The 15,458-nt window shown below is 42.8% G+C and overlaps 1 protein-coding gene across 2 annotated transcripts in view; it reads left to right on the plus strand.

Moving 5' to 3' along the window:
* Nucleotides 1-15,458, plus strand: part of TUFT1 (tuftelin 1) — a 44,229-nt gene that overhangs the window by 615 nt on the left and 28,156 nt on the right. Inside the window, exon 1 of one of the 2 annotated variants that reach the window (XM_063145803.1) lies at nt 5,209-5,291. The exons of the other annotated variant lie outside the window; for it this stretch is intronic. Within the exon in view, the coding sequence (XP_063001873.1) occupies nt 5,232-5,291 (60 nt within the window). The 5' untranslated portion in view covers nt 5,209-5,231. Of the gene's footprint in view, nt 1-5,208; nt 5,292-15,458 lie in introns of those variants that run through there. 2 annotated transcript variants of the gene reach the window in all.

Here is a 15,458-nt window from a genome sequence, read left to right on the forward strand (position 1 = left end):
GTGTCTTTGTGAGTCCCTAAATGCGATCCCTTCTCAGAAGAAGGCCTCTCTGGCTGTTAATTTGGTGCATGCTTTGGTGAAAGAAATAAACTCTTCCTGTCTTTCTTCTTTTTAAAAAAATGGAAATCTGGTCGGCAGAACTCTGAAAGCTTATGCCATAATGAATTTGTTAGTCCTCAAGGAGACACAAGACTCTGTTGTTTATGGAAGGTCCTTGCCACAGAGAGGAAAAATAGCACCACAATTAAGGGTTATTGAGACTATTGATATATATTTTTTTCTGCTGGGGCACTCAGGAGGCTGACTGGAGCAAAATTACAATAAAAATTCCTTTTGGAGGTTACATCTCTGCTTTGTTTACTCATACCCACTCGGTTGTGTGACTGATGTGTTTTCAACAGGGCCAGCAGAAGATTAACCAATTTGTAGCTGGCTAATTGCCGGCAATTTCTTATTTACTTATTTATTGCATTTATATCCCGCCTTTTTTCCTCTAAGGAACCCAAGGCGGTGTACATAATCTTCCTCACAACAACCACCCTGTGAGGTAGGTTGGGCTGAGAGTCTGTGAGTGGCCCAAAGTCACCCAGCGGGTTTCCATGGCCATGTGGGGACTAGAACCCGGATCTCCTGGTTCCCAGTCCAACACTTTAGCCACTACACCACACTGGCTCACAATTAATCCCAATCATCATCAATCAATTAAATCAATTTGCAAAACCACGACATGTTTTTCAAGGTATTTAGGGAAGTGTATGTCAACTTGGACTTCCTTAAATATCTTGAAAAACATCTTGTGGATTTGACAAACAAAAGCTTCCCTTCATGTTAAGGCTGTCTTTAATGTAATTTTAATTCTTGATTCCATTAAGTAGCTCATCAGGATCAAAACAGCCCTTCACAATAAAAAAACCAAAACATGTGCCTTGAAACTGCAGCTCAACAAATTAAAAGTAACTATTAAAACACCCTTGCATGTCTCAGTGGTCAAATATTAAACGCTCCCAGTGTAGGACAGGGGTGGGCAAGTTGTGATCCTCCAGGTGTTTTGGACTACAACTCCCATTAGCCTCAGTGAGCCTAGCCAAAGGGGGATGATGGGAAGAACGGCAAGAAATTTCCCTTAAGAATGCAAACAGAGCAGAAAACCCTATCAGCCATTCTCAACTTGGTGCTTACCAGGTGTGTTGGACTACAACTCCCATTATGCCCGGTCAACATGGCCAACGAAGGGAGCAAAGTTGAGGAAATCTGCAAGCTGCGTGTTGTTTTTGTTTAAACCTTTATGATTCTAGCAGGGTAAGACCTGTAATTTTATCCTAGGCTCTCAAAGGTGTGTGTTACGCCCAAACAGTGATTTCGCTACAGGTGCCTTCCCGAGAGAGGCGAATCAACAACATCACATCAGAGAACCCATTCCTGCTGGGTTTTCTTCCCCCTTAGCTGAGTTAGCTTGACAGCTACTAAGTGGTAATCCTGCAACTGTTATTATTATTATTATTATTTATTTATTTATTTATTTATTTATTTATATAGCACCATCAATGTACATGGTGCTGTACAGAGTAAAACAGTAAATAGCAAGGCCCGGCCGCATAGGCTTACATTCTAATAAAATCATAATAAAACAATAAGGAGGGGAAGAGAATGCAAACAGGCACAGGGTAGGGTAAAACTAACAGTATAAAGTCAGAACAAAATCAAGTTTTGAAAGCTTTAGGAAAAAGAAAAGTTTTTAGCTGAGCTTTAAAAGCTCCGGTTGAACTGCCATCTTAGGTATGCTTTACAGACACCAATATAAACCAGTCTCAGAAATTCATCCAGCCACCTGGGAGGTGCTTATGAGACTTCCTGGAAGTTTGCACAGCCATAGATAATGCATCTGCATTCGGAAGAGTTGCATGTGAAGCAAACTTATGTTCTGTTGCTGCAGAGGGGAAGAGTAGAACCGATTGGGTGGAAATTTCAGAGAAGCATATTTCAGCCTCTCATTAGGAGAAACGTCCTAATGGTAAGCACTGTTCAGAAATAGGACAGATTTCGCAGAAGGATCTCCTTTGCTGGAGGTGTTTCAGCAAAGGCTGCACCATTATCTGTCACAAGGATGTTGTAGTTGCACCTTGCAACGTTCCTGCATGGAGTAGTGAGGTGGACATAATGACCTCCCTTCTAACTCTAACAGAGGAGAGACGTTAGCCCTCTTCAAAGCCTTGAAAGCTTGCCACACAGAGGAGGGGCCAGGATTTCCTCTCGATCATCCCAGAGTCCCAAATAATGGGCTTAAATTACAGGAAGCCAGATTCCGACTGAACGTCAGGAAAAACGTCCTGACTGTTAGAGCAGTACGACAAAACAGCAGGAAAAACGTTCTGACTGTTAGAGCGGTACGACAATGGAACCAATTATTTAGGGAGATTGTGGGCTCTCCCACACAAGAGGCAGCTGGACAACCATCTGTCAGGGATGCTTTAGGGTGGATTCCTGCATTGAGCAGGGGGTTGGACTGGATGGCCTTAGAGGCCCCTTCCAACTCAACTATTCTATGATTTGTTCAGGATGCCCCTTCTCAGAACAGCTATCACAGAGGTGGAGAATATAATAAAAAGAACTGCTAAGGCGTTACTGCTGTGCATGCTTACTTGAGAACAAATCCTGTTGTGCACTATGGGACTTACCTCTGAGTAAACCTGCACAGTGCAAAGCTGCAATACAGCTGTGTGCTTGTAAGTCAGACCCAAATGTATGTGTGGAGATAGGCTGAGGGTGAGGATATGGTTTCCTGATGAGTAGCCTTGTTTAGTGTGTTGCATCAAAACCTGCTAAGGTTTTTATTCCGGCATAAACTTTTGCGGGCAATGCCCATTACATCTGATGAAGTGGACAGTGTGCACAAAAGCTTATGCCAAAAAATTGGTTAGTCTTTAAGGTGTTTCAAGTCTCTTCCCCCCCACCCCAATGATATGGACACATGCACTCTGCCTATACTCAGAAGTATTCTGATCGATATTTCTACTTTGCATTCCCCCCCTTTCGTTTGGGCTCATGTATTAAAGAATTTCTAGAGGGAATTGCTTTGCGTCCCTCCATTGTATGCTTTTGCAAAACCCTTGCATACATGCCGATTTTGTTTAAGCTACGAAAGCTAAACAGAATCTCTCCGTACGCGGCAGTAACACCTCTGATTCCTGAAGGATGGAGACAAAAGTGGAGGGAAGTTGCCATCGCAACCTGAATGTCAGTTTGGCATCTGTTTGACACCTTGCTGAACTGTTGGTTAGACAGGCCTAGGTTGTATCTAACAAGGCATTTCATGGGGTTCTTAGTGCACATTAAAATCTCCACATGCACACACACCACGTGATGCGCTATGATGTAATCTGTAATTGTCTTATGGAATGCACTGCCACAAGATGAAGCAATGGGCCACTAGCTTCGATGGTTTATAAAAGAATGAGTCAAATTTGGGGAGGAGCAGGCATCCTATCAACAGCTGTCAGTCAGGAGAGCTCAATGGATCAGACTCTACTGCGATTTCTCTCTCTCTCTCTCTCTCTGTGTGTGTGTCTACATGTGTGTTTTAAATGTGCACATCTTCTTTCCCTGATGGGAGCTGTCATCAGGGGGATTTGGGGCAAGGTGTTATCAATAATCTGAGGACACTCAGCTCTGTTTTTCTGTGACATCTGAAGCTGTGCACATTCTGAAGTGGTGCCGAGATGCAGCAGTTATGGTTTGGATGAGCGCTAATAAACTGAAGCTGAATTCTGATAAGACAGAAACCCTATGCGATGCCCTTACATCCCCTAGACGAAAATTTCTCGATGATATTCTTTGCTCATTTTCTAACCGACCTTCCTTTGAGCAAATATGTATCTTGTTCGCTGGCAATAATGTATTTATGACTGCTTTGGTTGCAAAATTTGCCTTGGCCGCAAGTAAGTTAAGAGCTAGGCCTCAAAACCATTTACAAGTATTTTAATATGAAGCTGGAGATAAAAATTTGTCCTTCTTTATATACGTTGGTGGTCTAGTATCCCACAGGGCAGCTCATAATGCTAATGTGATTCTGCATTTTTATATTCTCATATTTTTGTTTACCATGTTTATTTTTGTTTAAACTCCCTATTATTGTGTTTACATTAGCTCATCTTCTTACTAGTGTTCTTTCTAATTATGTCAAATTGTGATGGCTTATCGCCTTTAGCAATAAAGATTTCATTCATTCATATGTCTGGGGTTTAATATCACGTTTTAATTGTGATTGCTTTTATGGTGCCTGATACTGTATTTATATGTCCATTGCATTTTTGTGAACCGCCCAGAGAGCTCCGGCTATTGGGCGGTATAGAAATGTAATAGATAAATAAATAAAAAAAATAAAAAAATTGTAAGCTGTTCTGATTGTGAAAGGTGAAGAATGGGATATTATTACATTATTACTGATAATGTTTAACCTGTTGGTTGTTTTATTATGGTTTTAATTTTTGTGAACCGCCCAGAGAGCTTCGGCTATTGGGCGGTATAAAAATGTAATAAATAAATAAATAAATAAATAAATGTATAATCATACTTATTAAGAATATCCTGCTTTTCTGCAACCAGCAAAGCTTACAATACAATATTGAATAAATAATCAATCTTAATAATAATTAATAATGCTGAGCATGGATCACGCCGTGGTGCCATCCAGGTGTTTGTGAGTACAACCTCCATCATCCCCAACGGCCATGCTGGCGGGGGATGATAGTTGTAATCTCTGGAGGGATCCATGAAAGCTGCCTGTAGCCACTATCTCCAACGTTTGCAGATTTTTTTAATGTTTATTTTGCTTTCCGTGTGCAATTAATGAATGAATTAATACGCGAATGAATTGTAAAAGCACCAAAAACTAGCAAAAGCGAAGAGAAAGAAAGAAAGAGAAGTCATCGCGCATGCGCGGGAGAATGAAGGTGGTGGGGAAAGAGGGCGGAGCTTAAGAAGAAGCGTAGCGGCGGGAGACAAAAGACAAGAGCGCGCGCGGAGGTGGGCGTGGCTTTGAGCGAGCCGGCAGGAGGAGGCGGGGCTAGCGCGAGACCGTTCTGAGATGACCTCACGGGAGAGAGGCTGGGCGCGGCCAACGTGCCCGGGGTGTGGCTTGAGGCGGCTCAGGGGGCGTGGCCGGTATATAAGGAGCGGGCGTGTCTGTCTCCGCCTTCAGTTGGAAGGGAGCGTCGCTGGGCGCGGAGCCGGTCATGAGCGGGGCGCGGAGCCTTTGCACTTTGGTGGATATACAATCGGACGGAGACAACCCGGTAAGCAGCTGTCTGGCTCCCTGCTCGTTAAAAGAAAAGAAAAACAAAATCCCTTCTCGGATTTTTGTATATATTTATTTATATTTTTTTTATTTATATTTATACTTTTTTGTGTTTCACTTTGTGTGTGTGTATATATATAAATTGGCGAGGGTTTACATGATGACAGCAAACACTAAAGAGAAACAAAAAGCCCCAACAACAACCTTTTAAAAAAAATTATATTACTTCGATCCTTATTTTGAAAAGTTTGTTTGTGCTTTATCTCCTTTTTTTAATCAACTGCGCCCTGCTTTTTTTTTAAAAAAAGGACTTGAAAGTGATGTGCGTCATTGTGAAAAGGCGCATTGCAAAATTTGAAGCGATAATTAATAATCGGTTCAGTAGCCAAAGTGTGACGGCTGCTAAAAAATCTGTTTTAAAACCATAAGTCAAAATCCATTAACTGCTTATTGGCTCCAATACAACGTGGAGGTGTGCGTGTGTGTTGCACTACCAAGCTGTATAGGTCTACTCTGAATGAAGTCCCGCTGAGTTCAGTGAGTCTTGCTCCCAGAAAAGTAGATACAGGGATGCAGTCTGGAATTTAGTTCTATGTTAAGCATTCCAACGCAGGAATTTAAATGTGAGTCAGAGTGAAACGTTGCCTCATGCAGTAAACAAAGGTTGCCTCTGAGCATATACAGATTGCTGCTTGCTCTCATGCCTTGAATAGTTCCCTACGGGTATCCTTGTAGATAGAAACATAGAATCATAGAGTTGGAAGGGGCCTATAAGGCCATGTAGTCCAACCCCTTACTCAGTGCAGGAACCCACCCTAAAGCATACCTGATAGATATAAATCTTAAGCCTTTGTCCTCTCATTTTGTAAGCCAGCCCTATGCAGGATGAACAGGTCTTGGAGACTTCGCTCCACCCTTGTGGCAAAAGCTCATATCTGGGGAGGAGTCCATTAGTGGCGCCCCCTTTTCCCTGGATAATTAGCAGTGCGGTTGAGTGGTTATACAGTTGGACTGGGGAGATCCAGGTTCCAATGCCCGCTTGGTCACGAAGCTCACTTGGGCCAGCCCCTGACTCTCAGATCTACCTACATCACAGGGTTGTTGTGAGGATAATGTGGAGAGGAAGACTAGGCAAGTCATCTTGGGTTCAAAAAGGCAGGATGTAAATATAATTATAATTTCAAAAATAAAGGGTAGAACAGTTTCAGCATTAACATGAATAGTATTGTGGGAGCGTTTTCTTGTTTTGCTAGAAGGTAACCTTCAGTCACGAAACCCATAGATGTGTCACTGCCGTCCTTGTTTGTTTACTCAGAAGTAAAGTCCCCACAGAATTTTAGGGGATTTAATTTTAAGTTGGTGCATATAGGATTTCCCCCTATACATGCGTATAGTCTGCTGCTGGTGGTCGTATTGGTTGGTTCTGTAGATCTTCCTTGGATATCCCGTAAAAAATAATAAAAAAGGAAGAATCTTAGTTATGTATAAAAGATTGTGTAGAAGGTGCAGCACTCCATATAAATTTATCTGTGACCTATTGCAGCTGCTCCTGGGTTGAACATCAGAAATAATTATAAGCAGTGCCAGTGTTTAAGTAGCATTTGTTATTTTAGGCAAGGAAGGACCTGTGAAAAACGTGTGGTTGGTGCCTAGAGCTGTGAAATATTTCCTTTCTCTGTGTTTGACTCCTTAAAACCTTGATTCCAGCACTTACTCAGGTGAGTGGTGGAAATGCATCCTGACCTTAAGTGTGTGTGTGTGTGTGTTTAAAAAGCATAAGAATTCAGGACAGATGCTGTTGAGATCTTGCAAAACACAAATTACAGCAGGAGTCCCTAAAGCACAAGTTGTGCTGAATATATATGGCTCTCACGGCCTCTTTTATGTTGCATCTTAATATCGCACGTAAGGAGTTCAGAGGTGCATATAAGCAAAAAAATTTATGGATCAGCTTCTTTTGTTTTGAGATCTGCGGGCCTGGGAGTTTGATGGAATCCTCTCAGACCTGTTGATATCTCAGGCTTGTTTTTTCGGTTCTTCAGTTGTGTTAGTGAGGTTGCATTCCTAAAATGCTCTCCTCTTTGGGCATTGCTTCTGAGTCAATACGTGCAGCGTGTCACGGGGTGGTCAAACTTGAAAGTAAGCCCTGTTGAATGGAGTGGGGCTTGCTTTTGAGTAAACTTACGTAGGATGAGGCCCTTTGCCAAGACGCTTGTTGCTTTATGTCACTGTAACATAACAATAAGAAGTTGCTTGCCGTGTGTGTGTGTGTGTGTGTGTGTGTGTATGGCAAGGTGGTTTCTCTAGGATAATTTTATAAAATCAAGTTGCTTGGATTATTTTCTAGTTTCTTGCTTGAGCCAAGTCTAGTCCTGGACCAAAATAGAGATGATGACGATGTAGGCAGACCTATCCAGTGGAATTTTAGGATGCTTTTAAGGATGTTTTAACATTGTATACTATGTTTGTAATCACTATTTTATACTTACTGCTGTTCTCCGTTTTGATCAAAATGGAGAGGCGGGTACTAATATCATCATTATTATTATTGCACCATAAATGTGTATGGTGCTGTACATAGTAAAAGAATAAAACGGCAACGCCCTGCCACATAGGCTTACGTTCTAATAAAATCATAATAAAACAATAAGAAAGGGAAGAGAATGCATGAAATAGGCACAGGGGACAATAAAACTAACAGTGTGAAAGTAAGAACAAAGTCAAGTTCTAAAAGTTGTAGAAAAAAGAAAAGTGTTCAATTGAGATTTTAAACCAGCCTTCCTCAACCTGGGGCGCTCCAGATGTGTTGTACTACAACTCCCAGAATGCCCCAGCCAGCTGGGGCATTCTGGGAGATGCAGTCCAACACATCTGGAGCGCCCCAGGTTGAGGAAGGCTGTAAACAGTACTTGAACTCGTGGTCTGCGAATGCTCTGGAAGAGAATTCCAGGCATAAGGGGCAGCGAGAGAAAATGGATGAAGCCAAGCAAGAGAAGTAGAGACCCTCGGGCGGGTTAGAAACATGGCATTCGAGGAGTGAAGGGCAGTAGAGTGAGATGAATCTTTGCTACTAATTGTTGGCTGGCCGAAGCCAGGAGATGATCAAGACCTGTCCAGAATCAAGGCAGTCCAGAAAAGCAGTTTGAGGAAGAGACACCTGGGGCCAGATCAGGCATACCACTTAAGAGAAAAATAAAAATAAAACACAAAGCTCTTCGTCCGCGATCTTAAACATGCTTACTATGGGGCAAGTTCCCTTGGACCCAGTAGGACTTACTTCTGAGGAAGTTCAACTTAACTTGCACTGCAGGCCCTTCCCCACACCCATCCACTTCTTACCATCCAATTTATTTGGTGCTTTCCTCATTTATTTGTGATGTTTTCCCACGTTTTAAAAGGTCTAAATGCCTCTCAAGGCTTAGATATTGGTTATAAGAGCTTTAAGCTACAATATGCTGGTATTTTTGCCCACACCCACCGCTGGAAGTGCGATGAAGCGTCCTGTGGAACTCAAAACCTTGCAGTCCCCATTAAGCCCATATCATCAGAGAGGTAACTTTACCTGTATTGTATCTCCTATGAAGGGTTCAGAGGATGCTGTTGTTTTACTTGTGTTTCTAATTCCTTTTCCTAGTTCTCTTGACCCTCCACCCTACCCAAATTCTTGGCATTCCTGAAGCAAGTCTTGACCTTTTGCTGCCTCATAAATCTTGCCCTTACCCCCCTAAGGCCTCACAAAAATGTAACATCTTCGTCCTCACCCCTGTGCTTAATTTCTGGTTTATCCTAGAAATCTGTTTACATATTCCTTGACTTGCTATCAACAAGTAGTTAGAAGAACTTCTGAACATGCACAGATTCCTCCTTCCACCCCACAACTGCTTGTAGCTACATATCTGAGATAGGGTTGGGCATTTGACCCATAAAAAAAAAAAAAAAACTATTCCAATTTCCCTGTCAAATAATGTTGAAGTTTTTCAAAGGACTAACACTTTGTTAGAACAAGAAAAGTAACTTTTTTTAATAACAAGCAGGCTTTATACTTATGAAATACACGGCAACGTTGTCCCCTGCGATCCTGATTCCTGAAACAAAGAAATTAACTTTTATAACACAATGTACTGAACAATTACAACTTTGAATGGGTTTTGGTGAGGTTCTGATGTGAACAGTTTGTGAAGTACGTCTTCTCTTTGGCTTCGATCCTAGAATGTCAGGATTAGCATTAAGTTATTTTTTTCTTTAACTATTAAATCGCATATACTTATAGTAAACTCATGTAGCCAAAATGACACCACCCACGCAGAAGAGGAGAGGTATAAGAATATAAGACGAGCCCTAATGCTGGATCAGACCAAGGGTCCATCTAGTCCAGCACTCTGTTCACACAGTGGCTAGGCAGCCATCGGCCAGGGAGGAACAAGCAGGACATGGTGCAACAGCACCATCCCGCCCATGTTCCCCAGCAACTGGTGCACACAGGCTTACTGCCTCAAATACTGGAGATAGCACACAACTATCAAGGCTAGTAGCCATTGATAGCCTTTGCCTCCAGGAATTTATCCAACCCCCTTTTAAAGCCATCCAGATTGGTGGCCATCACTACATCCTGTGGTAGTGAGTTCCATAACTTAACTATGCGCTATGTGAAGAAATACTTTTATTTGTCCTGGATCTCCCACCTATCAGTTTCATGGGAGGACCCCGAGTTCTAGTATTTTGAGAGAGGGAGAAAAATGTCTCCCCATCCATTCTCCATACCATGCATAACTTTGTACAACTCTTATCATGTCTCCCCATAGCCTTCTTTTCTCCAAGTTAAACAATCCCAGTTGATGTAACCTTCCAGCCCCTGAATCATTTGAGTTGCCCTTTTCTGCACTTTTTCTACCTCTATAATATCCTTTTTTGGGTGTGGAGACCAGAACTGTACACAGTATTCTAAGTGTGGTCGCACCATAGATTTGTATAAAGGCAGTATGATACTGGCCGTCTTCTTCTCAATTCCTTTTCTTATAATGCCTAACATGGAGTTTGCCTTCTTTACAGCAGGCTTTGGGGGAACCCCATGGTTTGTAGAAGTTCAAAAACTCTTTAGGCCTTGACGGGGGGGTCCCCTAAAACAGCCCACTGCGGACTGTGTATGCCCAGTGGGCATGGGATGTTGACTGACAGTTGCAGGATGGAATGGAGTATTTGGAAGAGGGCATGGCTGGCTAGTACCCTGAACAGGAGCATTCCCCATTGAAGCCTTGTGTTGCTGATCTAACTTACAAAGCAAACTAACTGCTAGTGATGGAAAATGAATGCTTTTTTTGCTGAGCATGTAGCAGTCCAGTTCTTCAAGCATCAAAGGATAATTTGACAACGTTTGACTGTGATCCAACCCTAAGGTTAAGATCAAGCAACGTTGCTTGAGATCGATCTTGGCTCTAGGACATATCTTTTTAGAATATGAAAAACAGTTCTTTTTTTTCAAGTCTTGATTTTTTTGCCCTTTGATAATGGAGTTTGGGTGGTGGATTAACCTCCTGTCCCAACTGGAATGTTTAGCTTGGATGCAATTCTTGATTCCCCCCTGTAATGATTCAGTGTGTTGGTGGTCCTGTCCTTCCCACGCCTCAAGAACTGTGTTCATAAGAGTTTGAGCCTGAAGATTGAGTATTGAAAGATTATAAGCAAGTTTCCAGTTGTTTCTATCCACTGTGATCCTGGCCTCTTATCTGGCAGAGTAACGAATATGAACTCCTGGCTTATCAGCGACTTTTGAAATGGCTTCTTAATGACTCAGATTCTGTATGTCTGTGAACTTTCTCCCTCTGAGTTTACAAGACCTGGATTTTCAGGGCTCAATGTTGAGTAGACAGGATTATAACTACAGAGTTTCTTTGTCCAAGGAGACCTCCTCTCCCCCCCCTCCCCACTTGACTTAACGCAAACTGAAAATTACCTTGTGCAAATTCCCGTTTCCAGAAACCCCACATCAAATAGCAATGGGACAATTCTAGTTTTCTACCGCTCTTATTTGTTTTAATCAGCTGTCATCCTGCTTTCATGCCTAAGATCCAAGCATCTCTTACTCTGAGCCAAGTGTGAATTCTTGCTTTGGTGGCTAAGTGTGACTGGCTATGGATTTCCCATTTGGCGTGGTAGCAGTTGCTCATCCATGACGTTACGGGCGCTGTCCACTGCAACCCTGCCCGCTAGCCAGGAGATGAATCCAATTTTCCTGGTGGCAATATAGTGCAGGTTGAGTGCTGGGAATTGACCCACCCACCCCAAGAACTAGAAGTGTTTTCTTGAAGGGGCTTATTGGGGTGACCCTCCTCTGTGTACTCCATGCCAGTTGAAAATGTGGTTTTGAACGAGAAGCCCTTCTTTCAAGTTCACCCTGTTATGAGCCTGCTGACTAACCTTGGGCAATTCACTTATGCTCTCAGCCTCTGTGTATGTGGCATTTCCAGGTTCCTTTCGAGGAAGGCAGAAGTACTGCAGACGTACTATTGGTATGCAAGGTGGAGCAGGGCAAATTCTCTATGGCTCTGAGGTCAAGATTAGAACCAGTGTTCGGAAATTGCAGGGAAGTTGATTTCAGCTAAGTATTGTCAGGACATTTCTAACCGTAAGAGCTGTTCAACAGGTGTAGAGAGTGCTTTGGGAAGAGGCGGGCTTTCCTTTGTTAGAGGTGTTTAAGCAGGGGTTTGAACCATGGCCTGGTTCGCACGTAACACTAAACCATGATGTGGCTTGTTGAAATTTGGCTTGTCGTTGTGTCTGAACCCGCAAAGAACAACTTAACAATACAGAAGGCAGCAGTTGTCTGCTGGTTAGCATTGTTCTATTTGAACCCACAAAGAAACCATAGTTTGTTAACTAGTTATAAACTTGCTGTTGGCTTACAGAGTCTCGCTTGTGAACCATGGCTTGTTGCGATGTCTGATTCCATACCTTGTTTGCGCTGCTGTCTGCCCTGAAGAGCCGCCTGAAAATGAAACGGCAAAAAAAGGCTGGAACACTGGATAGGAGAGCAATGAAATAGAAATAAACTGGGGATTGTTTGCTTGTCTGCAAATCAATTTATGGCTAATGCAATGAATCATAGGTTTCCCCCCTTTTTATTGTGACTATCAACAAAACAGAAAATACATCGTGTGTAGAAAAACACGCACATCACATATAGGAATATTGTCATTTTTCATCATGTGTGCTGTTTATTAAAAAAAAAAAAGTGTGTGTGTGTGTGTATAGGTTTCAAGAAAAGCAGATCAGATATCCATGTATTTATCCATTTGCAAGTTGCATCTATATAAAACCCGTTCAGAAGTTGATAGTGTTCTTAGGTCCTCGAGGTGAACATTTGTCCTTCAAACATGATAGTATAGGTTTTTTGGCTGTCATAAGGAGATCCCCCTGTGCTGACCATGTGTTAACTTCCAAGGAGCCGGTAGGTAATTTAGGAGGGCATGCACATCGTTCCATATATTATCGATTGTTTCAATACAAAGTTTATCCTTATTATAACCTCCTCCCCAAAAGGGGCAACTACGTGACATTGCCAAAGCATATGAGTTAAGGAATCGTAGTTAACCCATACCATGGCTTAGCGTTGTGTGCAAACGCAGCCTATAATTCTATAAAGACAGAGCGACCGCTTGAGCATGCGTATATGAATGTTAATGTTTTTGAAGTGCTAAAGCCTGCTTCGATTTTGGTGTCTCCTGTAAAAGGCTTGAAATGGGAGCCAATCACAGAAACAGAGGGGACTCTCTGGCCAAAATGCTGGCTGGCAATGCAAGATGGTGGAAGTCCAATGCCCAGCAGCCCCAGTTAACCCATCTCAATTAGCAGAGCTGGGAAGGACCTGCACCTGTGCTCTGACCATCCCCCTGTTAGAAAAGAGAGTAAAAGCCTTGGAACAGCAGCTGTGCAAAGAAGTCCACCATAATTTCCACTCCTTCACCTTTTTTTAAATTTTATTAAGTGGTGGTTGCTACATTTGCAGCCTGCCCTTCCTCCTAAAAAGCTGAGGGCTATGTACATGGTTTCCTTTTTTCTTCACAACAGCCCTGTTGGGTGGGATGAGTTGAGTGTCTGACACAAGGACAGTCAGTATATTTAAATCTGGTCCTAGCAACGCACCATTTGGGCTAATTTTTTTATGATTTAATGCCTTAATGAATGAAATGCATTTTTGAAACATCGTTTATACACTGTTGGTTCAAGGCTGCTATAGTTAAGAAGCCAGCCTTCCCATAATACCTGTTAGTTGTGGCCTTAAAGAGGAAAAGAACCAAATTTAGTATGGCTGGTCACCTGGAGTGAGTTTCAGTTCGCCACAGGTGACCATCCCCATAGCTGTCTTAAGGTAGCTTCATATGAGTGTTACTTTAGCAGAAACAGCAACCAGGTTAAATTTGTCCCATTACTGTCCTGAAAATTATTTATCTCTCTGCCTTATTGCTTCTTGGAAATGGCGTTGCCGTTCTCCCCCCCCCCCCCCTTCTGTGTCTTCTCGAATTTCAGCCAGGATGGAGGCGAATGGGCCTTGGTGGAGTAACAAATGCAAACATAATTACATCCTTAGTCCAGGAAATGGGACTCCATTTTTTCTGCAACATTTAACATGCCCCTTGTTGAGTGGATAATTGTGCCGGGGACTTGGGGAGAATTGCATTTGCAATTTGCAATCAAGACACCTACTGGGATTTGACTTGAGTTTTTTTTTGTTTAGTCATTACATTACAGGACCGCCTCAGGGCTTTGTCATCTCTGGTTGTAAGTCTCCGATTGCGTTCAGCCGATGGTATCTCAGTTGGAAATGACAGATATGGGTGCATTTGACAGTTCTTTTGATGGAGTGCAAGCAGAGCTGTCTTTCAGGTTTTAAAGAGACATGCTCGTCTGTGTGAAGTCAGGGGCTGCCCAGACAAATTTGAAAGCTGCTGGAACCCCCCCCCCAAAAAAAAACCCTGCCCCTCTCTGTGTGTAATTAACTCAATTTCCTTAAGTGCTGTGGACGCCTGATTTCCTTTTTGCAAAACTCTGCAAGTGTCTTGTGCTGGTCTTATCCTTTCCTGTGCAAAACGAGAAAAGGGATGCATTAAAGACGTTGAGTCTGCACAGGATTGCTGACCGTGCGTGTTTCCATACCAGCTTGACTGGTCAAATAATGGTCAACTGTTGTTGCTGTTAAGCATTAATTTGATCACAAGCTGATTATGAGCCAGCAGTGTGGTGTGGCTGCAAAAAATGCAAATGCTATTTTGGGCTGCATTAATAGAAGTATAGCTTCCAAATTGCGTGAGGTCCTGGTTCCCCTCTATTTGGCCCTGGTTAGGCCTCATCTAGAGTATTGCATCCAGTTCTGGGCTCCACAATTCAAGAAGGATGCAGACAAGCTGGAGCGTGTCCAGGGGAGGGCAACCAGGATGATCAGGGGTCTGGAAACAAAGCCCTATGAAGAGAGACTGGAAGAACTGGGCAGGTTTAGCCTGGAGAAGAGGAGACTGAGGGGAGACATGAGAGCACTCTTCAAATACTTAAAAGGTTGTCACACAGAGGAGGGCTAGGATCTCTTCTCGATCCTCCCAGAGTGCAGGACAGGGAATAACGGGCTCAAGTTACAGGAAGCCAGATTCCAGCTGGACATCAGGAAAAACTTCTTCCCTGTTAGAGCAGTATGACAATGGAACCAGTGACCTAGGGAGGTTGTGGGCTCTCCCACCTTAGAGGACTTCAAGAGGCAGCTGGAGAGCCATCTATCAGGAATGCTTTAAGGTGGATTCCTACATTGAGCAGGGGGTTGGACTGGATAGCCTTATAGGGCCCTTCCAACTCAACTATGCTATGATTCTATGATCAGAACACACAAGAGAAGATGCTTGAGGCTAATATCAGCTAATACAATTCTAGCACTTCCTGGTGCAAAAGGGATGTTTTAGGTCATGAAGACTCACCTATTTGGCTTTGGTGCTAAAATAAATAAATCATTAGCCGCTGCTGCTGTGTGTGCGTGCGTGCCTGTCTTTAATTTTACTTTGTACATTTATCTTTTGTGATATTGTAAGCCGCTTTGCCAGGGCAGCACGTCCTGAAAGGCAGGTTTTTTTTAAAAAAAAAATCTAAATAAATTCATGCCATCCCATGGCATGTGGTTGGAGAGCTG

Source organism: Elgaria multicarinata, chromosome 21 (assembly GCF_023053635.1).
Source record: "Elgaria multicarinata webbii isolate HBS135686 ecotype San Diego chromosome 21, rElgMul1.1.pri, whole genome shotgun sequence".
Taxonomy (NCBI): Eukaryota; Metazoa; Chordata; class Lepidosauria; order Squamata; family Anguidae; genus Elgaria; species Elgaria multicarinata.